The sequence below is a fragment of the Danio rerio genome, chromosome 22, assembly GCF_049306965.1.
Source record: "Danio rerio strain Tuebingen ecotype United States chromosome 22, GRCz12tu, whole genome shotgun sequence".
Classification (NCBI taxonomy): Eukaryota; Metazoa; Chordata; class Actinopteri; order Cypriniformes; family Danionidae; genus Danio; species Danio rerio.
Genome location: NC_133197.1, coordinates 1,675,001 through 1,699,595, shown reverse-complemented (window position 1 = coordinate 1,699,595; position 24,595 = coordinate 1,675,001). Strand labels below are relative to the sequence as shown.

Below are 24,595 nucleotides of genomic sequence, written 5' to 3'. Positions count from 1 at the left end.
TGAATAAGAAAACTGTACATGCTGGTTCTTGTTAATAAAAAATATAAATAAATAAGAAATAAATAAACACGACAATCAAAAAAAATTACATAATGTCTAATGTAGAGACAAAAATCGCCTTAATCTCGTGCAAGATTTAATACTATATATATGGCACTTAAAAATTTAAAAAGCAAACGTAATTTATGGCTGACAGATTTGTAATTCGTAATTTATGGCTGATTCCTATGGTAACTACATTTACCAAAATAGAAAAAATATTCAAAAACAACAAACGTATTAAGTTTAGTAAGTGTATAGATTAAAAATAACCAAGAACCAGTTTAACTCTTGAACTGCAGAGGCGGACATTTTGACTGTTTTTATTTTGCAAATAACTTTGTTGAAATAAAACACAAATCTACAATTGCCAAACTTTTATTAAACGTCTAAATTTCCTTTTAATATTTTTATTTATTAAAACTACCAAACACAGACTGTGAATATAAATTATAAATTAAAAAAAAACATGCTTTGTATTTTGATACTTCACATAATTGCATGAATTTTATCAAGAAGATGACACAGGCCCACAATAATAAAAGCTTCAGATAATGTTGTTTGGTGAGGAACTCCATTTATAAGCTGATCTGAATCCCACAATGAAACTGCTTTAGAAATTTAGATGCTGTTTCTTTGTCCTAAAGCTGGTTAAAATTTTATTAAACAAATTGATTGTTGTTGTTTTATTAGTTTATTTGTTTTTGCATGCCTAAGTCAAGTCGTAAAACTAGAGATTTTTATGATACAACGTACATTGGGAAAGCGTTCCAGTCATAAAAAAAAGAAGTCCCCTCAGTACCCAAATTGGGGAACCCTTGTGAAAACACACACATTTGGACTCTCCCTATCCAGGAGGAGTACTGCACATGAGTAAGACAGATGTGTCCAAACTCGGTCCTGGAGGGCTGGTGTCCTGCATAGTTCAGCTACAACGTCCTTCAACACACCTGCCTGGATGTTTCAAGTATACCTAAAAAGAGCTTGATTAGCTGGTTCAGTTCGTTTAGTTTGGGTTGGACTTAAAATATGCAAAACACCAGCCTTCCATAACCAAGTTTGGACATCCCTGGGGTATGATGTTTACCTGGTATGGAAGACAGGTTTGCCTAAGGAGGAGGGGGGAACTCACAGTGGCTGACTGACGCATTGACCGTGCTTTGCAGGCACCAATTTCCAGAATGCAGGTTGACCAAGCAAGACAACATAATGGGCCAAGCACCGGCTTCCACACCAAGTCTGGTGTTAGGGCCTTAGAGGAACTCTCTAGAGCAGGGGTCACCTATCTCGGTCATGGATGGCTGAGGACTCTGCAGGGTTTAGCTCCAACTTGCTTTAGCACACCTGCCTGGGTGTTTCAAGTACACCTAGTAAGACCTTGATTAGCTTGTTCAGGTGTGTTTGATTAGAGTTGGAGCTAAAATCTCCAGGACTCTGGACCTCCAGGAACAAGTTTGCTGATCCCTGCTCTAGAGCTGGGATCACCAATCTCAGTCCTGGAGGGCTGGTGTCCCTGCTGAGTTTAGCTCTAACTTGCCTCAACACATCAGCCTGTAAGTTACAAGTATGCCAAAAGTTTCAAGAATGGCAAGTTAATTTCTTAAGCACATTTCATAAACAAATATAACTCAACACAGATAAGTGCTTTACATAAACAAGAGAAACATGTATAAGAAATAAAAACAGATAAAAATGTGATGATAAAACCTGATGTGCGATCTGTCGGTAGTTGTTCAGTGCTCGATCGTGCAGTGGCCAAGAGGACTCACCCTGCTTCGACCCAACTTCTGTAATTTCTAGTTTACCAGATCCTAATGATCTGAGTGATCATCTGTAATGTAGTGATGTCCTAGGCCATTTAGTGATTTATAGACCAGTAATAATACTTTAAAATGTATTCTGAATACAACTGGGAGCCAGTGTAGAGACCTGGGGACAGGTTTAAGACCTTAATCAGTGTATTCAAGCGTGATTATGGTTGGAACTAAACTCTGCAGGACACCGGCCCTCCGGGAACTAGTAGCAGAGCAGTGTAAACACATTTATCTAAGGGCCTACTCAAACTATGCTATCCGAACCGTGCCCAGGCCTGTTTTCCAGATCGTTTGAGAAGTGTGAGTGCTCGGGCTCAGGCACGGTTCACTTGGCCGGCCCTGGCCTGGTTGGAAGAGGTGTGGGCCTGAGCGCGGTTCACTTGGGCTTTGGCGCGGTACTTTGTAGTGTGAGTGCAAAAAGCCCGAAACTGAAGTGAGACGTGACTTTAAGGGGCTGTTTCATATGGATTTATTAATCATTCTTACTGTTCAGTGAACGCAAACTGCCGTAGTTTATTAAAGACGCAAACCCCTCAATAAACCACAGCTGCGCACCTTCAGAAGACCTCCTCATTCCTGCAGCACGAGGGCTTTATGATTGTTTAAATATGACTGCGAGTCACCGCATCCCTAAGGACTGTTTGGCGAAATATTTGACTGCATGTCACTGCATATCAAACGACTGACACGATATAACTAGAGAAATCTCCACTGTGCTGCTGAGTGAGAGAGCGCTTCTCACTGAACAGCGCAGCATCGATGACGCAAGCGTGCCCAGGCCAGATTGTGGTGTGAGTGCGGGCCGTCGGAGGAGACGGGAGGGAGGACAAGCGTGCTTTGGCCCAGTTTGAGGCAACTGTACCTAGTGTAAGTACGGCCTAAGGGTTAAATTTTGTGAAGCTCTTCCCATGTTCAGTACTTGTGTAAGGTTTCTCTCTGGTGTGAATCCTCTGGTGTCGTTTCAAGCTCCCAGTTGTAATATAAGTCTTCTTACACTCCCAGCACGTATTACTCACTCACACCAGTGTGGACCTTCTGATGTCTCCTTAAATACAACCGCGATGTAAAGCTCTTTCCACACTCAGAACAGGAATAAGGCTTCTCGTTTGTATGAAGTCGAAGATGGTCCTTCAGTCCTGGAAGCCTCGAAAATGTTTTGCCGCATTGATCACATTTGTGAGGTTTCTCTCCGGTGTGGATCAGCAGGTGATGATGAAGGCTTGGTGAGTGACTGAAACTCTTCCCACACTGAGTACATGTATACGGTTTATCTCCAGTGTGAATCCTCTGGTGTATGTTCAGTTTTTGCAAGCGACCGAAACTCTTGTCGCAGTGCGAACACTTGAAAGGTTTCTCTCCAGTGTGGATCATCTGATGCTGTTTCAATCCTCCTGCTGTAATAAAAGTCTTCCCACACTCAGAGCACACAAACTCTCTCACGCCAGTGTGCATCTTCTGATGTGCTGTGAACTGCGACTGCACTGTAAAACTCTTCCCACACTCAGAGCATGAGTACGGTTTCTCCTTTGTATGAACTCTAAGATGGATCCTCAGCACTGAAAGCGTTGAAAATGTTTTCCCGCATTGATCACATTCGTGTGTTTTATCTGCAGTGTGGACGATCATGTGTTGATGAAGGTTTGATGATTGCCTGAAACTCTTCCCGCACTGAGTACATGTATACGGCTTCTCTCCAGTGTGGATCATCTTGTGCTGATAAAGGTTTGATGGTTGTCTGAATCTCTTCCCGCACTGGGAACATGTGTACGGTTTCTCTCCAGTGTGAATGCTCTCATGTGCCTTCAGGGTGTGTAGCTGACTGAATGATTTGCCGCAGTGTAAACACTTGTGAGGTTTCTCACCAGTGTGGATCATCTGATGGATTTTTAAACTGTTTCGACAACTGTAACTCTTCCCACACAGAGAGCATAAAAAACCCTTCATCTTTGTGCGAACATTGAGGTGGACCTTCATGGATTCAGTCATCTCTGAACAATAAATAAAAACAAAGAGCAGACATGTGATCAGTCGAGAACGAAACAGGAGATCCACAATCCACAACTCTTGAAACTGAAAGCTCAAGATTTTCACAGTTATATTGTAGGCCCTTTATTCCGATATGTTGATAAAACGTGAAAATTAAATACACTTCAGATACATATACAGACATCCATGGTTTCCTCTACATTCATTCTTCCGTGGTGGGGCGCCACACCAAAATTCATCCCGTCACGGCTACATTACAGCTTCTTATTTAAAATATTCTGTCGTGTTTTAAATAGCAGGTTACAAATCGCACCGAAAACGTATGAAAAGGTAAGTGAATAATAACAGCGCAAACTTTTCTGTGACCGTAGTAGTGCTGTGCGTGCTGTTTAACCCTTTAAAGTGACGTGCTGACTGACTGACAGGTGCGTGAGACCAGCAAACACGTCGTAGCTTTCAGTTATGATGAACACAGTTTCCATAATCATACTTTATTCATTCATCCTCATTCATTCATTAATCTTCTGCCGCTTTTCCGGGGCCGGGTCGCGGGGGCAGCAGTCTTAGGAGAGAACCCCAGACTTCCCTATCCCCAGACAATTCGTCCAGCTCCTCCGGGGGGAGCTCAGCTCCTTCTTCACCAATTATACTTTATTTATAGATAAAGGTCTGTGGCTCTGCATATAATGACTTTATCTTGCTGGAGTTTATAGCCGCTTCACTTTACTTCAGGACACATTAATGCCGCGGTCCACTCCGCAAGTCAATCAGAAACATTCATAAATATTCCTAGCAAATCTAATAAATGTTGGAGACATACTCGGTACATAAACGCACTAAATCACACTTCAGCCGCGCTTATTTGAGGGCGCACAAGAAAATCTGCACTTAAGCAGCATATTTTTGAGGATGCGCAAGAAGTTTTGTGCACGAACAGACGAAATCTGCGCTCAAGCAGAGATTGACATGCTCGTAGTCTATTACATGAATGCGATCTCGACTTAATACTGCGCCCATGACATTTGTCAATGAAATAACGCCACATGTAGTGGTAGATCTGTGTAAAATGGCCAACAGAGTCTGCCGCCACAGCTGGAAAAAATCCTAGAGGAAACACTGGACATCCCATCTCTTTTTAGCGAGGCATAATAATAGAACATTTTGGTGCTCAAATTTGATGCATGAGAATTAAAGTTGACAATCTTAACTATTACGACCTGGAAGGGCTGGATATTTAGATGATCTACTTACCGTGAAATTGTTTTGCGTGTCTCTGTAGAGTAAATGTATCCCTGAAACTCTTCCCACAATCAATGCAGTGATGCGGTTTCTCTCCAGTGTGAATCTTCTTGTGTGCTCTCAGATGTTTCGACTTACTGAATCTCTTGTCGCAGCGTGAACACTTGTAAGGTTTCTTTTCAGTGTGGATCCTCATGTGAACTATGAGACCGTATTTTCGCCCAAAACTCTTTCCACACTGAGTGCAGGTGCACCTATGTTCAGTGTTTGTGTGAGTTTCATTTTCACTCTTGACATGTTTCTCCTCATCTTCACTCAGTTCTTCGCTCTCCTCCTTTACCACCACATCTGAAAATTAAGTAAATTGGTTACATTTTAAGAGCTGGATTTTAGTGACCATTAGGGCTAGATTTTAATTGTATAAAGGGAGATATCTGATACAGCCACTTACACTGGACAGTTTTAAAGTTTTAACTGTACTTCATTAAAAAAACAGCATGCCATATTCTAAAACACACACACACAAAAAATGTTAAGATAAATGAAAAGTGATATGAGACAGAACTAAAACTGATGAAGTGCTTAAAGATTAATAACCTCACTGTTGTTCAGCCTCATTATTGAAGAGTAATGAATAAACACAAACCTATTAGTTCTTCAGTCTCTTCCTGTTTAATTCTGCAGGGTTCTGGATCACTCATCTTCTCACTGTCCTTCAATAAACTCTTTGTCTTTGTCTTTCACTGATGGAGTTCAGAGCAATAAACAGAGAAATTTGATTAATTTACACTGATTGGTATAATAAATCATTTATAACTACATCATGTAGGTGACACAATATGTGATCTAAGTCAGCTAACATCATGAAATGTATTTAAAGTAGGCATGGGCCTGTATATGATTCTGATGGTATAAAACCTTGGATAAAAAAATCACGGTATTGTGAATTCTGTTCTAAAATGTTTAAAAAATTATTTTTTAAATGTTCTAATCACAAAAACTTTTTCCCCTTTTGAACAGTATGTTTTATTTTGAGAAACATTTAAAATATTTTGGAAAATTAATTATGTCAGGCTAAACTAATTATTGACTTGTGCGGCCTTCGTTTGTATCAAAAACAGACTTTTTTATGATTTAATATGGCATCTTTAGATATCTTTTCTGCTGGAGATACTGTTGTCTTAAAAAACAAAACAAACAAACAAAAAATCTTACATGCCTTAGGAACAGAATTGGTTGGAATCGGTTTTAAAACCTTGACCTTTTCCAACTGGGGTATACCTTGAAAATAGTTATCGTCCCATGCCTAATTTAAAGTGTCAATATGTAGCTCTAAAAAATATCAGTATAATGATTGAAGTAAAAACAGGAACCTTTGATGTGAAATAAAGAGGAGCAGCTCTGATAATATCGATGAGCCTCAGATTAAAAACATCCATTTAAGATCAGCTAATTTTACACTAATCGCTTGCAGGACAAACATATTATCGTACTATTTTAACCACATTTATATCAATATCTAGTCTAAATAAGAAGTATTCATATCAATTCAGTATTTCGACTGTTAGCATGTAGCCTATGTGCTATGTACACAAACTGGGAAATCACAAAACCCTTTAAAACATAAAGAGCATCAAAGTTACTGTAATTGCCATCGTAGATTCTTATTATCTCACTTTACAGATCATACTTTACAACATAACGAACACAAACCTGTAAAAACTACACACTAACACAGATAAACTCAAACACATTCACTCATAGTGTCCTCTCAGAGCTCCTCTCTGCCTGCTGTATTGTTTTGGTCAGCAGACACACAGATAGAGGTGAACTCAATGCAGAAACTAGTCGCAGATTGTCGCTTTAATAAACTGTAAAGTGTGTTTTATTGTTGTGTAAACACGAGAATGGGCGTGAATGACTCACCTCAGCTCTGAAGACTCGACGCTGAGTGAACGCGTCATCACAGCGGGGCGGGCGCAAAGGAACGTCGTCGATTAAAGCGACAAACAAAAGAAAAATACACCGACAAACCAAAACAGTGGCTGATTCTCGTTTTCAAGAAGGCAGATAACGGACTTGCGTTCTTATAAAGACTGCTCTTGCCAGGTCACCTCGGGAAAACGAATTCGGAAGACCGCAAGAGACAAAAAAACGCGTTCTGTGAGAACTTAGATGCTGCGTTTTTCATGATGGTCACATGACCTTCACGCGTTTTTAACGGAACATTATTTAAACATTACATCATTCATACATCGATTTCTTCTCCCTCTTTTTAATATAACACGCACAAAAACATTACAAACATACGTTTCACCAAACATAAAACAGATTTTAATTTAAATTTCAGCAAATGAACTCCCATAATGTGTTTATGCCTGTTTAAAGATTTTCAAGGTAATCTTTACTTTCACCGTCTCCCCTGCTGAAAAATCCAGCTTAAACCTGCCTAGGCTGGTTTTAGCTGGTTGACCAGGCTGGTTTTAGAGGGATTTTGGCTATTTCCAGGCTGGTTTCCAGCCATTTCCAGCCTGGTCTTAGCTGGTCAGGCTAGAAAATGACCAGCCAAATCCAGCTAAAACCAGCTTGACCAGCCTGGTTTAAACTGGATATAGCTGGTTTTGGCTGGACTACCAGCTTGGCTAGCCTGGTCAAGCTGGTTTTAGCTGTTCATCTCCCAGCCTGACCAGCTAAGACCAGGCTGGAAATGGCTGAAAACCAGCCTGGAAGTTGCCAAAACCCCTCTAAAACCAGCCTGGTCGACCAGCCAAGCAGCCTAGGCTGGTTTAAGCTGGATTTTTCAGCAGGGTCATTTAGGAAAACTCCTGAGATAAACAAGTTTATCTCTAAACTTTTAATAATAGACAAAAATGTTGCGCTTCCCATCCCGTCTCCTTTGATGATGGCGGATAAACCCAGCTTTAAATGAACTCTTAATTGGAATTTTGTTTACGCACGTGAATATGTGAAGTATCACAAGCAGTCTATCAAAATCCTACCGATTTCCTGAAATTAACTATGGTATTATCCAGCACAGCTCTATAATGAGCTGAACTCTCCTTTCTCTCTATTGGATGAACACAACATGCAGCCTATATTCCTCTTTCTGGTTCTACTTCAGAGAAGAGAGAGGAGAACATATCACTGCTTAAACTAACTCTGAAATGTTTTGCGTTTTCATCTAATCGATTGATTAGTAAGCAACGGACTCAGGCCGCGTTTACACTAGTGCGTTTTAGTTTTAAAACGGCATTTTAGATCAAAAGCAATCCGGGTCCATACTAGCATGTCACCTAGCGTTTCTGAACATATCTCCGTCCACATTATGCCACCAAAAACATATATCACATGACCATTCAAGCATTCTGGGCATGCGCGTTCTAATATAAACAGGAAGCATGCATCTCGCTCGGCATTTGGTTATTGTTAGTCAACAAATGCCGATTGAACAATAAACGCGATGGCAAAGAAAGCAAGAGAGGTATTTTTGTGGACAGACGACGAGGTTGAGTTGTTACTAAACGTAACGAATAACTGCACAATAGCGCCTAAAACAGACAATAGTGCAAACAACGCTCCCATTTCTGTGTCCATGTTGTTGTTTACAGTACTGTCTTCCGATAGCGTTAAAGTCATGTGTTATAGTCATGTGATAGGGACTTGACGAATAAGGGAAGGATACGCAATGACACAAAAGCCCCAATCAGATAGGCGAATGTCGGCAGCCCCGCCTCCGTTTTCAGATGTCTCCGTTTTCCCTCATCCACACTGAGACAGAGCAGCAGCGTTTCAGAATGAGAACGGCCTCTCCAGCGTTTCCAAAACGCTCCGTTTTCAGCGCTCGAAAACTCCGGCGTAGTGTGGACAGATGGCGTAACCTTAGCAAAACTTAAGCGTTTTAAAACAAAAGCGCATAAGTGTAAACGGGGCCTCAGTGTGCATGGTTTGTTTATGTGATGAATTTTTTGCATATGATTACGAAAAAAAACGCATACAAACATTTCAGACTTCAGTGTGCAAAGAACTTAAGACCTTGATCAGCTGTGTTTGATTACGGTTGGACCAATGACTGTAAAAAATATGGACGACGCGACAGCCCTTTTTCCCATTGAACGCCTTGAGGGCAAAACGCCTGCTTGACGGGCACAAACTGTCGCAAAAGACTGCTGAAATTGGAGCCTTGACATGCGCAGAAGGACTGTCTGATGGACTGTCTGATGGCGCCAGCTCCGGTACGCAGCGCATAACTTACTCGCGGCGTCGCGGGCTGATTCCAGCTCGCATGCGGCAGCGCCGGCTCGCTCGGCCGCCGCATCTGGCTCGATTGACTCGGGCTGGAATCGGACAGTGAGTCCAGGCATCCGGAGTAGGTCCAGCAGAGGTAGTCAGTCTGAGCTCTAAGGGATAAGTCTCCGGCAGGCGAGAATCTAGCCGGAACTGTGTTTTGCTATCTGGGTGGTTAGGCGTGTATCAGCAAACTAATAAAGCCCGAAAAAAGCCCTGAACTTAGCGAATAAACAGTGTTCCACCAGGATCATGTATGTCAGAAACTGTAGTTTACTGCTGAACTCATTTTATCATGGTAAAATAACACAGAAATCGAATAATAACACTTCAGTCTCCTGCCGAAGCTCAGACGCGCTGCTTTGAGAAACTGTCAATCACAGCTGTCAATCACGATGACACGCCCAGCATTAAATTACTGCTAAAAACAAACTGTTTACAAAAATGAAGATCTGCACCTATTTCAGCACAATAACCAGTGCCTTAATCCACCAGAACCATCTTTCGGGACATTTTATTGCAAGTGTAATACATTTTTTTATTTGGGCTCAAGTCTCCTTCATTAACACGGAGGAGGCGGGCTTTATGACTTGTACTGCAGCCAGCCCCCAGGGGGCGATCTAACGGCCGAGACCTTCACTCAAACGCAGGCTTGCGGCACACTTGGGTTGGACCTACACTCTGCAGGACACCGGCCCTACAGGAACAAGTCTGGTGACCCCTAGTGTTTGCCAATAGAGAAATTACAAGCAGTGTAAACGCACTTATCTCAGGGTTAGGGGGAATGGAGCCGCAAACGTTTTTGACACCAAAGTTAGTTTGAAGAAGATATTAGGTATCACAATTGTGCTCCCATGCCGCAGTGTGATCACTTGTAGGGCTAGACTCCAGCGTGGATCTTCATGTGTTTGTTAACATATGATAATTTGGTGAAGCTCTTCCCACACTGAGTACATGCGTATGGCTTCTCTCCAGTGTGAGTCCACTGGTGTGCTTTCAGCTTTTGCAGAAGACTGAAACTCTTGCCGCAGTGTGAACACTTGTAAGGTTTCTCTTTAGTGTGAGTACTCTGGTGTAGTTTCAGCTTTTGTAAGTGACTGAATCTCTTGTCGCAGTGTGAACACTTGTACGGTTTCTCTCCAGTGTGACTCCTCTGATGCTGTTTCAATCCTCCCGATCGGATAAAACTCTTCCCACACTCGGAGCACACAAACTCTCTCACGCCAGTGTGGATCTTCTGATGTACTTTCAGATGCGACTGCACTGTATAGCTCTTCCCACACTCGGAGCACGAGTACGGCTTCTCCTTTGTATGAACTCCAAGATGGATCCTCAGCGCTGAAGGCCTTATAAAAGCTTTCCCGCATTGGTCACATATGTGTGTTTTCTCTCCAGTGTGAGTCAGCATGTGTTGATAAAGGTTGGATGATTGTCTGAATCTCTTCCCGCACTGACTACACGTGCACGGTTTATCTCCAGTGTGAATCCTCTCATGTGCTTTCAGGGGTTGAAGCTGACTGAATGATTTGCCGCAGTGTAAACACTTGTGAGGTTTCTCTCCAGTGTGGATCCTCTGATGGATTTTTAAAACGTATTGACGACTGTAACTCTTCCCACACAGAGAGCATACAAAACCCTTCATCTTTGAGTGGACATCGAGGTGGTCCTTCCTGGCTTCAGTCAGCTCTGAAGATTGAATAAAAACAAAAAGGAGCAAGTTTGAAATTGAAAACTGCAGATTTTGAGGTTATTTTGTAGACCTTTTATTCCAGGGGTCACCAAACTTGTTCCTGGAGGGCTGATGTCCTGCAGAGTTTAGCTCTAACCTTAATCAAACACACCTGAACAAGCAAATCAAGCTCGTACTAGGTATACTTGAAACACACAGGCAGGTGTGTTGAGGCAAGTTGGAGCTAAACCCTGCAGGACCGAGATTGGTGACCCCTGCATCATTCCAACGTGATAAATAATCTACTAGTCTTTCCAAAATTTAAACTACTTTCAGCCATTACATCATTTAAAGACCTTAAATCGTCGCTGTCGCCACTGGTTCAGGATTGGTAGAGCTACGCATCGATGAATTGGCTCTTCAGTGTTTGAACTCTCAGTAATGATTTTAAATCACACTGAACTGAGCTAAACTGAACTGAACTTAAACACTAAAAACTGAACTACACTGTTCCAGTTACTATGACCATTTATGTGAAGCTGCTTTGACACAATCTACATTGTAAAAGCGCCATACAAATAAAGCTGAATTGAATTGAAATTATGAAGTACACTTCAGTAATATATGCCGACATAGGGATGCAACGATTATAGATTTTGGTTGTACGTGTTACTCCCCTCGAGATGAAACAAAGGCTCAAGTCGTTCTTGATTTTAACTGACATTTATTCGGACATGAGTCTGTAGTATGTCGTGTACATTCTAGCTTTGCACTCCTTTATGTCCCAATATTGCCGTCAGAACTACGAAAAGAAATACATAAACTTCAATTAACCCCTTAAAGGTGATGTTGCACGTAACGAACAACATACATACAACCAAAAGATAAAGTGCACATTCAACATGTAAAGAAACACCCTTAATTGGCTAATTATACATTACATACGGACACATAATCATACATGTTCACATACGTTAACACTAGGGTTGTAACAATATACCGGTATGACAGTTTACCACGATTTGAACGTGCACGATTATCATACCATGAACAATTGCATATCAACGGTTTTAACCCTTAAAGACCGAGACAGCCGCCCGCGGCTAAAAATAAGTATTGCTCTTAAATGTTTAATAACTTTTGATCCGCTGATCCGATTCATACAATTCAAAGATTGGCATAAAGAAGAGAATCTCAGCTTTCCAGTGCTGTATCACATAACATTCGCGGACTTTCAGAGGCTCCGGAATCAGTGCGGTTACGTCATCAACATTTGACAACACTGATTTGACAAAGAAACGCTCGTCACTGTGTCTCCGGACAAATCAGACATGATACATTGATGCATTGTCCCTCCTCCATGCCCAGATTGGTTCAAACTCGCTATATCACAACCAATAAGCATAGGTTTCGCTTTTGTTTTTGGACCAACAATGAGCTTTTTGAACAACACGGAATGAGAGATAGGCATACATTTATGCGCGGCTAAATAAAACGCAAAAAAAAAGTTTTGCATGAAATAATTCTTATACTAAGTACTTTTGCATGCACAGCAGCACAGAAACATGACAAAACAGTGACACAGCAAAGACGAACTGCTGCTCTTGCTGTTTTCAAAAGACGCAAATGAAGATGCAGCTGTTTGTCTGCATTGCAGACAACCATATCCAAATCCATATCGATAGACAACCATATCCATGCTGGCACATAAAACCTAAGGATGTTCCATATTGAATCTAGTTTCGTTATGTAACTATTTATAGTATAGTAAATATTTATATCTATTTTTTTACTGAGGATTTGCACCATGTTTATTTGGACTTTATTTGGACTTTGACACATTATTTATTATTTTCTTATTTTTTATTTGTTCATTGTAAGTGGTGTTGTTTATAGTAACTAAAAATATATTATTTGGAAAAAGTCTAATTTGCTTCACTGTTCTATTATTTTGTAACATTTGTAACATACCGTATACCGCGAAACCGTCAAACCGTGGTATTGTTTTAGACGATTATCATACCGTGAAAAATTCATACCGTTACAGCCCTAGATCACTCTCATCGGCAACATTATTTGTAACTTTAAGTGAGTTTTGCAAACCTACTTTTCATTGCTTTCCTGCTCAAACTTTAACTGTTTGCAGTTCTTGTGGTCACAAACACCCTCATCTTAACTAGCGCGACTGAAAAGCGCGAGCGCATTGCGTACGCATCCCTCCATTGGAAATAATGAACTTGCATGAGCTTGCATTAGTTATTAGCCTGAGTCATCATAATTAACCCAGTGTATCTGGTTATTAGTCTCGATGTATAAACAAGCACAAAGTTGGCATAACTTTGTTTAGTTGCTGCAGTTTTGTTCTGTGCAGAAATACGCCTTTACGATTAATTAACCATGACGAATTAAATTGCGGGTAATAGTGAAACCGGTTAATCATTGCATCCTTACCGACATCTCCAACACTTTTCATTCATTCTCCTTCAGCTTAGACTCTGATTTATTAGAGGTGCCACAGCAAAATGAGCCGCCAACTATTCCAGCACATGCTTTACAGCCGAAACCCAATACTGGGAAACTGCATGCCATATTCTAAAACACAAAACAAATTGTTAAGATAAATGAAAGGTGATATGAGACAGAACTAAAACTGATGAAGTGCTTCAAGATTAATAACCTGACTGTTCCTCAGCCTTTCTCAGAGATGGGTTGCGGCTGGAAGGGCACCCGCTGCATAAAAATGTGCTGGATAAGTTAGCGGTTCATTCCGCTGTGGCGACCCTGGACTAATAAAGGGACTAAGCCGACAAGAAAATGACTGAATGAATGCTTCATTGTTGAAGAGTAATGAATAAACACAAACCTATTAGTTCTTCAGTCTCTTCCTGTTTAATTCTGCAGGGTTCTGGATCACTCATCTTCTCACTGTCCTTCAATAAACTCTGTCTTTGTCTTTCACTGATGGAGCTTCAGGAGAATAAACAGAGAAATCTGATTCATTTACACTAATTGAGGAAATAAATCATATTATGTCATATCTTGTAGGTGGCAATATGTGATACGTAATTTGCTCAATTTGATCAGCATCAGATTAGCTCATTCAGTTTTTGCTGGATACTATTGTAATTAATTTGAAAAAAGTCTCCCTATCAACATATTTTATATACCAAGTAAGTATATTTACCAAATATTTGACTAGATGTTAGCAGTAGCACATCTATGTGGTACTTACAGTAACATCAAACCTTAGAAATAACAAAACCCTTTAAAAAATAAAACTTTAACTATCAATTAAATGTTTTTTTTTTTCTGCAACAAACGTATATGTTCCACAACAGATCATTATGAACAGAAACAGAGAAAAAACTGGGCTCATAACTTCCTCGCAGAGCTGCTCTCCGCCTGCTGTATTGTTTTGGTCAGCAGACACACAGATAGAGGTGAACTCAATGCAGAAACTAGTCGCAGATTGTCGCTTTAATAAACTGTAAAGTGTGTTTTATTGTTGTGTAAACACGAGAAAAAGCGTCAACGACTCACCTCAGCTCTGAAGACTCGACGCCGAATGAACGCGTCAGCTGTGACGTCATCATGGCGAGGCGGGACCAAAAACGCGCCAGAACAGCAAAAACAATCGATAATGTGGACAAAACAAATCTTTATCTCAATCGTGTGCGAGATGAAATATTGTTTTTATGCACTAAAGCTGTTAAAAATGCACTTAACAACAACAACAACAACTAAAAAAACGTAATTCATAACTTAGACATGAAACTACACTACCATCAATAAACAAACAACATTTTTAGAACTAAACCAAAATGTTAAAAATTAAATTTAATAAAATAACTAACTAAAAACAACAAATGTACCATGTAGTTCGTATATAGTTTTAAAATAACATAAAAACTATTTAATAAATTAATAAATCAGATTAATACATAATTAAAAAACAAGTTAATTAATCACTTTACTCAAAAGTAAAGCTTATTTTTTTCTGAACTGGCAGGCTACAATATGTACATGTTAAAAACATAATTAATAAAAGATAACAATTACAGGTTATGAATCCACATAAGAAAATTCAGCATTATATATAACAAACAAGCTTTGTATTTAATTTGCATAACTATTAAGTCATAAAGCCAAGTTATATAGGCCTACAATAATAAAAAATTTAGATTAGGTGACCATACGTCTTCTTTTGGGCACTTAAAAAAATGTGCACAGTCAGGGTAAGTAAATATCCTAAAATGTCAGGAGATTTAGCTTTTGTTTTGTTTTTTTTTGTCATCATTGACTGCATATTTTTGCACTACTTTATAATTTTCTTTCTCTTTAAAGGTGCCATAAACTGCATTAATTCAACTAATTAAATTAATCTCCGCATGTGCATTAGGCAAGTTTAAAAAACAATATACAGAAATGTTTTACATGCTCATTTATTACCACATAAAAATACACCCCGCATCAAAAGCTCCATATTGACCATATTTGGAATGGTCGTGAATATTAATGAGCTCCGCTTTGATGCATACTGCATGTTGTGCGCTGAAATAAACAAATTTTCTTTTCAGCTTTGTCCCTTTATTAATCCAGGGTCGCCACAGCGGAATGAACCGCCAACTTATCCAGCATAATTTTACACAGTGGATTCCCTTCCAGCTGCAACCCATACACTCATTCACACACATACACTACGAACAATTTTAGCTTACCCAATTCACCTGTATCGCATGCCTTTGGACTTGTGGGGGAAACCGGAGCACCTAGAGGAAACCCACAGGGAGAACATGCAAACTCCACACAGAAATGCCAATTGACCCTGCCAAGGCTCGAACCAGCAACCTTCTTGCTGTGAGGCAATCGTGCTACTCACTGCGCCACCATGACGCCTAGTAATCATACTTAATTTATTAAATACATTTTAACAAATGGAGATGACGACTCACTTCGTTTGCATTTAAGTGGTGGAGAGATTTATTTTAGCTACAAGTGAGTGAACTACCTAGTGTAAACCCATCTCAATAACCTATTTTGCAAGTTGTGGACAAAATAAGGGCTAAATTACAATTAAACGCGTCAAAAGAGACAGACAGAGATGTATCGTGCTGTAATTTAATGTTAAATTGTAAATGAAAACACAACCAGGAATCAATATTAACCTCTGCATAAACATTCATCCATTTTCTTTTCAGCTTAGTCCCTTTATTAATCCGGGGTCGCCACAGCGGAATGAATTGCCAACTTATCCAGCACATGTTTTACGCAGAGGATGCCCTTCCAGCTGCAACCCATCTCTGGGGTACATCCATACACACTCACTATGTACAATTAAGCCTACCCAATTCACCTGTACCGCATGTCTTTGGACTGTGGAGGTAACTGGAGCACCCGGAGGAAACCCACACGAACACAGTGAGAACATGCAAACTCCACACAGAAACGCCAAGTGACCCAGCCGAGGCTCAAACCAGCGACCTTCTTGCTGTGACGCAACTGCACTACCTACTGCGCCCCCCTCTCTGCATAAACAGAAGACGTTTAATAGAGTGCATATCTGTTATGTCTCTTCAGAAAAATGACAGTAAGATCAGAACGATTGATACAATACTTAAACGTGCATTTACACTCAACAGTCTGTGTGTTTGCTGAAAAATATGCATCAAACTCCACAATAAACACAAATTAGGAAACCATACAATTAAACAAACATTAAACCCTCTTTGGAGCGGAGCTGAATATATGTGTAATCTATATATCCTGCATTTTGCAATCTGACGCACTTGAACAGATGCAGTACAACGCATAGAAAACAATATAGTGCGGTTGGCATTTTTGCTGTGTCTACCATTTTCAAAATAAAAGTTCCAGAAAGATAGTAAGTGCAGCCCGGGGATACTCATCCTGAGGCCCTTAGATTATGCAGCGCCACTGATTCGATCCAAGACCAGCAACGAGATGATCCCAAGGTTTACATATCCTGGACCAGGCTGAATCCTGAGCAGCTGCTGTGGTGGTCTTGGTCTTGATTCCTGTGACGCTCCAGGGACAGACGAGTCTCGCTGAGGTCCAGCTTCCAGGCTCTGGTGCCTAGACTGCAGCACAAGACGTTTGGCCAGAGATGAAATGGTCGTGACCAACTGAGCCTGGTTTCTCTTGAGGTTTTTATTCTTCACTTTCGCCGATTGGTGAAGTTTTTTCCTCTCCGCTGTCGCCACTGGCTTGCATGGTTCGGGATCTGTAGAGCTGCGCATGGAAGGATTTGCTCTTCAGTGTTTGGACTCTCAGTAGTGATTGTTAAACCACACCAAACTAAACTGAACTGAACCTCTAATGCTGTGTTCACACCAGACGCAGAACGCGCGGATAAATCGAGCTATTCGCGTGTAAATAGTCACGTGAACATTTGAGTTTACTCGCTTCATACGTGCGTCAAACCCCGCTTCATACGTGCGTCAAACCCCGCTTCATTCGCGTGTCAAATTCACATCAGAACAGACGCGGATTCGCGTGATGGGCAGGGCTTCTGTCTACCCGAAGACTCTAGCTTCATAGCTAAATGGCTAACATGGATTTTATGAAGAAAATAACAGTGTTTATGTGCTTTATGGAGACTGAAAAACAGCGTCGATACGTTTAGGGTCGTGTCTGAGTCCACTACATTCTTTCAGAGGTGCATCCAGCTCTGTGAGCTCATAAACTCCTCCAGAAACTGAGCCTGGATGACGGAGGCTTTCAGCGGTGCTTCTGACTGAGCCAAGCCCAGTTTGATGAACTGTTGTCGGTGAAGGCTGGAGGATTTCCCTCGGAACACCGACAACAGGTTCTACGTCACAATCACGCCCCCACAAGAGCAAGCTTCTGATTGGTTAACGCGGCGCGAATGTACGCTGAAGTTCAGATTTTCGAAAACGAGATATCCGCCCGAAATGCTCGTTAAGCGCGTCAAATGCGCAAAACGCTCAATTCGCCCCGTGCCATTCGCGCAATTTGCGTCATTCGCGCGTATCGCACCGCAGGATGTCTATTCGCGCATTTGCATTGACTTAACATGTAAATCACTCGCGCGTGGCGCGTCTGGTGTGAACGCAGCATTAAACTGAACTGACACGGTTTCAGTTCATTATAATCTTCTATGAGAAGCTGCTTTGACACAATCTACATTGTAAAAGCGCTATACTAATAAAGGTGAATTGAATTGAATATTAATGATCCCACATGCAACATATATGATGCGGTTGATCGTTAGGTCGGGCGGACATAGAACGTGAACTAAAGTACATGCTAATGAATATCCCTATGAGCGCAACGTAACAGTCCGCATTGTGTTCCGATTGGCCTGTTTTTAAACTCACAGAATTTACATGAGAATAAGGAAACAATGGTATCTCAGGCTCAAGGTATTGACACTTGCACATACTGATCTTTTATTATATGACTATACCGAGGTACCGCACTCAAAAATGTTTCGCCGCATTGATCACATTTGTGTTTTCTCTTCAGCGTGAATCCTCCCATGTGCTTTCAGGCTTTGTAACTGAACGAAGGCCTTGTCGCAGTGTGAACACTTGTGAGGTTTCTCTCCAGAGTGGATATTCATGTGGTTAAAAAGGTATGATAATTTGGTGAACTTCTTCCCACACTCTGCACATGTGTACGGTTTCTCTCCGGTGTGAATCCTCTGGTGCCGTTTCAGTTCTCCAGCCGTGATAAAACTCTTCTCACACTCGGAGCACTCGAACTCCCTCACTCCAGCGTGGATCTTCTCATGTTTCCTTACACTCGACTGCCATGTAAATCTCTTTCCACACTCAGAGCATGAATACGGCTTCTCCTTTGTATGAACTCTACGATGGATCCTCAGATCTGAAGCCCTCAGGAATGCTTTATCGCACTGATCACATTCGTGCGGTTTCTCTCCAGTGTGGATCCTCATGTGTCGATTGAAATCTGAGGAGTGTGTGAAACTCTTCCCACACGGAGTACATGTGAACGGTTTCTCTCCAGTGTGATTCCTCTCATGTGTTTTCAGGTTTCCTGACTGGCTGAAAGCCTTGCCGCAGTGTGAACACTTGTACGGTTTCTCTCCAGTGTGCGTCATCTGATGTTTTCTCAAACAGTGTGGACGATTGAAACTCTTTCCGCACAAAGAGCATAGAAAAGGCTTGGTCTTTGAATGAACGTTAAAGTAGATCTTCATGTCTTCACTCAGGTCTGAAAATTAGGTAAAAGACAAAAAGATAGACTTTAAGGCAGAACTGCGAAGGATGCAAACGATTATACAATAGGTGTGTTTTCAGACGTGCAAATCATCATTTTGTAAGCATTGCTAAAACAAAAAGACGTGTTTGGCGCGATTTGTTGCTATTTTCCAAACAGCGCAACTTTAATAATTATAATAATTCATTTTATTTGTAAATGGTGCCTTTCTAGACACCCAAGGTCGCCTCAGAATAAGCATCAACAGTCATGCTAAAACAAATTAAAACAAATAATTAAACATTACTAAACAAGCATTGACCAAACAGGTATGAACACACATCGCAAATATAAAATAACACGATAAAAAACATGAAAAAAAATTGTTGATTGTTTAAAAAGTTTGGTCTTTAGATGAGATTGTTAAATTTTATTTATTTATTTATTTTATTTTAAGTTGCCTTTTAAAATCTGGCAGGGGGCAACAGATGAACATTAGCCCTTGTGGCTAACTCTGGCTTATTTATAGTTTTACTGTTGATTAATGAGCATTGTCCCTGTTAAATAAAATAAATTCAAATTCAAATTCAGATTTAAATGTGTCAAGACTATCACTGCTCTTTAGATCCAGGGGATGCAAGTTCCATAGCCGAGGAGCCAAAGAGCTAAAAGATCCGTCTCCCATTGTGCTTATTTGAATGCAAGGTGGTACCAGGGAGGAGTTGGCTGATCTAAGAGTGCGAGGAAGGGAGTAAATATGGAGAAGTTCAGTGAGATATTAGGAGCAAGATTATGAAGTGCCTTGAAAGTTAGAAGTAATATTTGAAAATCAATACGAAATTTTACTGGAAGCCAGAAAAGCTGGACATTAGAGAAATTAAAGGACATTAATAAACATTAATTAATAAACAATCATTTTCATGTTTTGTGCCATGTTGTTTAAAAAAGCAAGGGGGGGGGTCAGTTTATTCATGACAATCTGCATCTGTATAATGTTATTATTATTAGCAGTATTATTGATTATATGCAGATTTATATTTGTTTTAATAAGCACAAGTGTAGATGTGTCCAGCTGTGGGGTTTTGGAGGCGTCTGCATCACCATATGGGCATAAGAACAGGACGTGTGTTTGGATATAACTTTATTTTCTGACCACACTTTATTATTATTGTTCATTTATTCCTTTGCTGGAGATTAGAATTTAATTTAGAAATAGTTTTGACACAAATCTATGCGCCTAACAAAGGAAATTAAATATGTGGGCTAATGGATGTGTTCAGTGGAGTGAGTTTCCACCGTTTCCTTACTCCATCAAAGTAAAGTAGTAAAGTAGTAAAGTAAAGAGGCTGAATGGAGGAGGCTCGTTCTTTATCCTCGCGCTGCAGATGCTGTTTACTTCTTTTCTCGCTAGTGAAGCGTTTAGTATTTACACTTACAATGTCCGCCATGTAAATAGCAAATGTGTCATGGCACGATGCAAATAACTTCTAACACTAAAACTGCCGGAGGTCGCTGTATACCTAAAATCGCCAGTTTGGGTAAATTTTACAAAGCACAAATTTTGTTTAGAAACTGTTAACAAAAAAATGGTCTAGACTCAAGAAATTATTATTTCTGGATAACAAGATTATTTTAGGAGTGGGTTACGAGTTGGTTAAAATATATAAATTTGAGCCATCATACTCTGATGCACAACTTATAACTCCAGACTCTCTTCAATTCATTGCATTTTGTGTTTTTAATAGCGCTACAAATCGCCTTTTAGTCATTGTGACTTAAATCATTTATTATAACCACTAACAGTGAGTGAAATTGAAAGTAAAAGTCATTGGTGAGTATTTTCAAACATAAGCAGTGCATAAATACAAGCATTTTTTTAAATAGTGGGTAAATTTGACCTACGCTGGCGCTATAAATGTGGCACTTTTTAATCTATTTTTATCTGAACAATTTTTAATATGTTGAAATTAAATAAGGCGATTTCAGTAAAAGTCAATGACTGTGAGGCTTGAATGTTTTATTGAAGGTCTGTTATGTACATTTGAATAACAGTGATGGGTTAAATGGACCCAATGGTGTTCTAGTGTTAAAGGGAATGGGAGATCAGACTTCTTATGCTCAAAACACTCCCAGAAATCATTAAGAGAATAAGCACAACCCTGTTAGACCATGCGCCAGGGCGCAGAGCGTATTTATCCATTCTTAAAATAGCAAAAGTGGGTCCTTAATGCTTTTGCGCCCTGCGCTTTAGACCTAAGATCGGTAATATAGAGCCCATAATCGGTTCGATTAGCAGACGCCATCCTCTGTAGTTTGCTTATAGTGGGCGTTACCCGCGGCTGGTTGGGCAATGCTGATTGAAGAGAATGAAAGTGGGTTTTCTCTTATAATTAGTAACCCTCGCATACATTTATAGATTTACCTCACATTCATTTCATACAACCTCTTTAAATATGCATTAATTACTCTTCAATTAAACCAAATAATACAATCTGGAAGGGGGAACTTCATATTTACTCACCATGATAGTTTTTTGTGTGTAAACGCAGAGAAGACAAATATGTGAAACTCCTCCCACAGGCGACGCAGTGAAACGGTTTCTCCCCGGTGTGGATCTTCTTGTGTGCTCTCAGTTGTCCAGACTTGCTGAATATTTTGTCGCAGTGCGAACACCTGTAAGGTGTCTCTGCAGTGTGCGTCCTCATGTGATGCTCGAGATCGTATTTGCGGCTGAAAATCTTTCCACACTGAGTGCAGGTGCAACCTTCTCCAGCTGCTTGGTCTATTATAAAGCCGTGTTCTGTGTTTGAGTGAGTTTCAGTTTCACTTTTGACATGATGTTTCTCCTCATCTTCACTCAGTTCTTCACTCTCCTCCTTCACCACCACTTCTGAAAAGTAAGTTACATTTTTAAAGGCTAATTTTTAGCTAACAGAAAGCGCTAAGCTAGTAGATCTGGGATATTTTGGCCCCGTTTACACTGTCAGGTCTTGATGCCCAATTCCGATTTGTTGTCAGATTTTTACGCCTGTCAGTTTACACGTTCTTTTAATTGTGACCCATATCCGATTCATGTGTATACACTTGCTATACAATTTACGAAGTTGCGCATGCGTAAAGGCAGGTTCTAGCATATGTGCCACACTAGACACAATAGAAGAAATTGTCTTGCTTTTAGCTCTGCGAAATATACAAAGTTCGCCCAACTTTAAAATGATTTTGAGGCGGAGGAGGTGGGAAAGGGCCATCATCACCGCTTGCGCCTGGTTTATATATGGTGTCCCCCACCATTCAGAGGAATTTGTGAGGTACGAGAGAAATCTCAGATCTGTTGGGAGCAAATTGTTGTGACTGACCACTTTCCTCCTCTGTGTTTCCTCTGTTGTTGTTGTTTACCGCGTCGGCGTCTCCACACACGCTCTACCTTCTACGTCATTAAACCGCCGGAGAAGCACCACATTGTCACAAGTTTAATGACGTACAAAACGAAATGCCTCAATAAATCTGAACTGCCTGTTTACATGATAGTCGCATCGTCACATATCTGATTTATCTCCACATATGAAGGAGGCCTGAAACCAATCTCTGAATATCCGAATGTATGCGTATTTTTCGTGTTTACACGGTCATAGAACAGATCCGATCTGTGTCACATGAGCAAAAAAATCGGAATTGGGTCACATTTAAGTGGCAGTGTAAACTGAGCCTTAGTTTTAGCAGACAATGCTCAAGGCTAGGTTTGAGTCATTAATAAAGTTAGGAAAAGTCATGTTTACATTACACCTGTGGTACAAAAGCTGAGATTATATATCTGAGACAGCGTGCACATCTCAGCCAAACACATAAGCGCTCTTAATCATGAAAATTCGACTCCATGGCTGTTTCTCAATACGTGTTCTTCAGCGGTCCGGCGTCCTCGTGTTCTCATGTAACATCATCATCAGCTGCCAAGGTTGTTCCAATACTCAAGACCGCAAGTATGGGGGACGCGCGAAACTTCCCGTATTTGTTCTTCATATCGAGGACGCACTGATGCAGACTTGAGCACCGAACTCGCTCTGGAAGTCCCAGAAGTCATTGTGACTGGAGGTGAGAAGCACAGCATTTTATTTCGATTTATTATTAAAGTTCAGAGATATCACTTATTCACCTCAGGAGTTTCCCTAAATGAGATGGTGAAAGTAAACAAAATTTCTAGAACTGCTTGATTGTGCAGATTCGCACCCTATAACATCAGAAAGATCCGACCCTTCTTATCTGAACATGCAGTTCAACTCCTTGTTCAAGCTCTTGTTCTCTCCAAACTGGATTACTGCAACTCTCTACTAGCCGGGCTTCCAGCTAACTCTATCAAACCTCTTCAGCTGCTCCAGAACGCAGCAGCACGAGTGGTCTTCAATGAACCTAAAAGAGCACATGTCACTCCGCTGCTAGTCCGTTTGCACTGGCTGCCAGTTGCTGCTCGCATCCAATTCAAAGCTCTGATGTTTGCCTAAAAAGTGACTTCTGGCTTTGCTCCTTCTTATCTGCTCTCACTTCTGCAGATGTATGTGCCCTCCAGAAACTTGCATTCTGTGAATGAACGTCGCCTCGTGGTTCATCCCAAAGAGGGAAGAAATCACTTTCGCGAATCTGCCCAGTTGGTGGAATGAACTCCCTAACTGCATCAGAACAGCAGAGTCACTTGCTACTTTCAAGAAACGACTAAAAACTCAACTATTTAGTCTCCACTACACTTCCTAATCTGCAATTGCCTCTCTGAATATCACGCTAACTGTACCCCAAAAAAAAAATACTAATACTACTAATACTTCCCTTCTTAGACTTTACAGACCTGAAACTTGCCTACAGCACTTATTCATTGTTGCTCTTGGTTGTGTAAATTGCTTCCTTGTCCTCATTTGTAAGTCGCTTTGGATAAAAGCGTCTGCTAAATGACTAAATGTAAATGTAAACATTAACATGAACATCCTAATAAAGGAATAAACACATTAAGGATGTTTGTTTGCTGAAATTCGTATTAAAATCGGTTTTATTTATATTGTGCAACGCATATTTATAATGTTTTATGCAGAGAACATATTTTGAAAAGGGAAAAACAATACATTGTTGTATGAATGCTGTTATATTAAAATAATTTACCATTTAAAACGCGTGAAGGTCACGTGACCATCAGGAAGAACGCAGCATCTCGTTTCTCAGAGGACACATTCTCTGTTCTCGCGGTCTCCTGAGTTCGTTCTTCCGAGGACACCTGGCAAGACCGCTCTCCACAAGACCGCTGGCCGGTTCTCTGCGTTCTTGGAATTGCCCATGTTCAAGTGGTGTAAGAATTTGGAGGAATACGGAGTACAGCACTGTG

The 24,595-nt window shown here is 40.6% G+C and overlaps 2 protein-coding genes across 5 annotated transcripts in view; both read right to left on the bottom strand.

Moving 5' to 3' along the window:
* Positions 1-403: 403 nt before the first annotated feature.
* Positions 404-7,031, bottom strand: LOC100535941 (uncharacterized). Of its 4 annotated transcripts, none has more exons than XM_073936878.1 (5): positions 6,792-7,031; positions 5,725-5,821; positions 5,530-5,585; positions 5,091-5,426; positions 404-3,841 (listed from the first exon to the last, which is right to left on the bottom strand). In XM_073936878.1, exons 4-5 carry the CDS (start codon positions 5,272-5,274, stop codon positions 2,862-2,864), a joined length of 1,164 nt encoding a protein of 387 aa, XP_073792979.1. In that variant the 5' UTR covers positions 5,275-5,426; positions 5,530-5,585; positions 5,725-5,821; positions 6,792-7,031; the 3' UTR covers positions 404-2,861. The 4 variants fall into 4 exon arrangements, with proteins under 4 accessions (XP_073792979.1, XP_073792978.1, XP_073792977.1 ...); XM_073936877.1 differs by having other exon boundaries at positions 7,005-7,031; XM_073936876.1 differs by lacking the exon at positions 5,530-5,585.
* Positions 7,032-10,136: 3,105 nt separating this feature from the next.
* Positions 10,137-24,595, bottom strand: part of LOC100329844 (uncharacterized) — a 55,880-nt gene continuing 41,421 nt past the window's right edge. Inside the window, 7 exon segments of the mRNA XM_073936768.1 lie at positions 10,137-11,048; positions 13,895-13,998; positions 14,572-14,688; positions 15,911-15,926; positions 18,432-18,526; positions 18,528-19,248; positions 21,755-22,123. Coding sequence (XP_073792869.1) covers positions 10,231-11,048; positions 13,895-13,998; positions 14,572-14,688; positions 15,911-15,926; positions 18,432-18,526; positions 18,528-19,248; positions 21,755-22,123 — 2,240 coding nt within the window. The 3' untranslated portion in view covers positions 10,137-10,230.

Coding starts and splice junctions, on each gene's coding strand:
- LOC100535941 (XM_073936876.1), bottom strand. CDS start 5,779: ATGAGTGATCCAGAACCCTGCAGAATTAAACAGGAAGAGACTGAAGAA. Junction 5,427..5,724: donor AGAGACTGAAGAACTAATAG/GTTTGTGTTTAT, acceptor CTTAATTTTCAG/ATGTGGTGGTAAAGGAGGAG. Junction 3,842..5,090: donor ACACGCAAAACAATTTCACG/GTAAGTAGATCA, acceptor TTTATTGTTCAG/AGATGACTGAATCCATGAAG.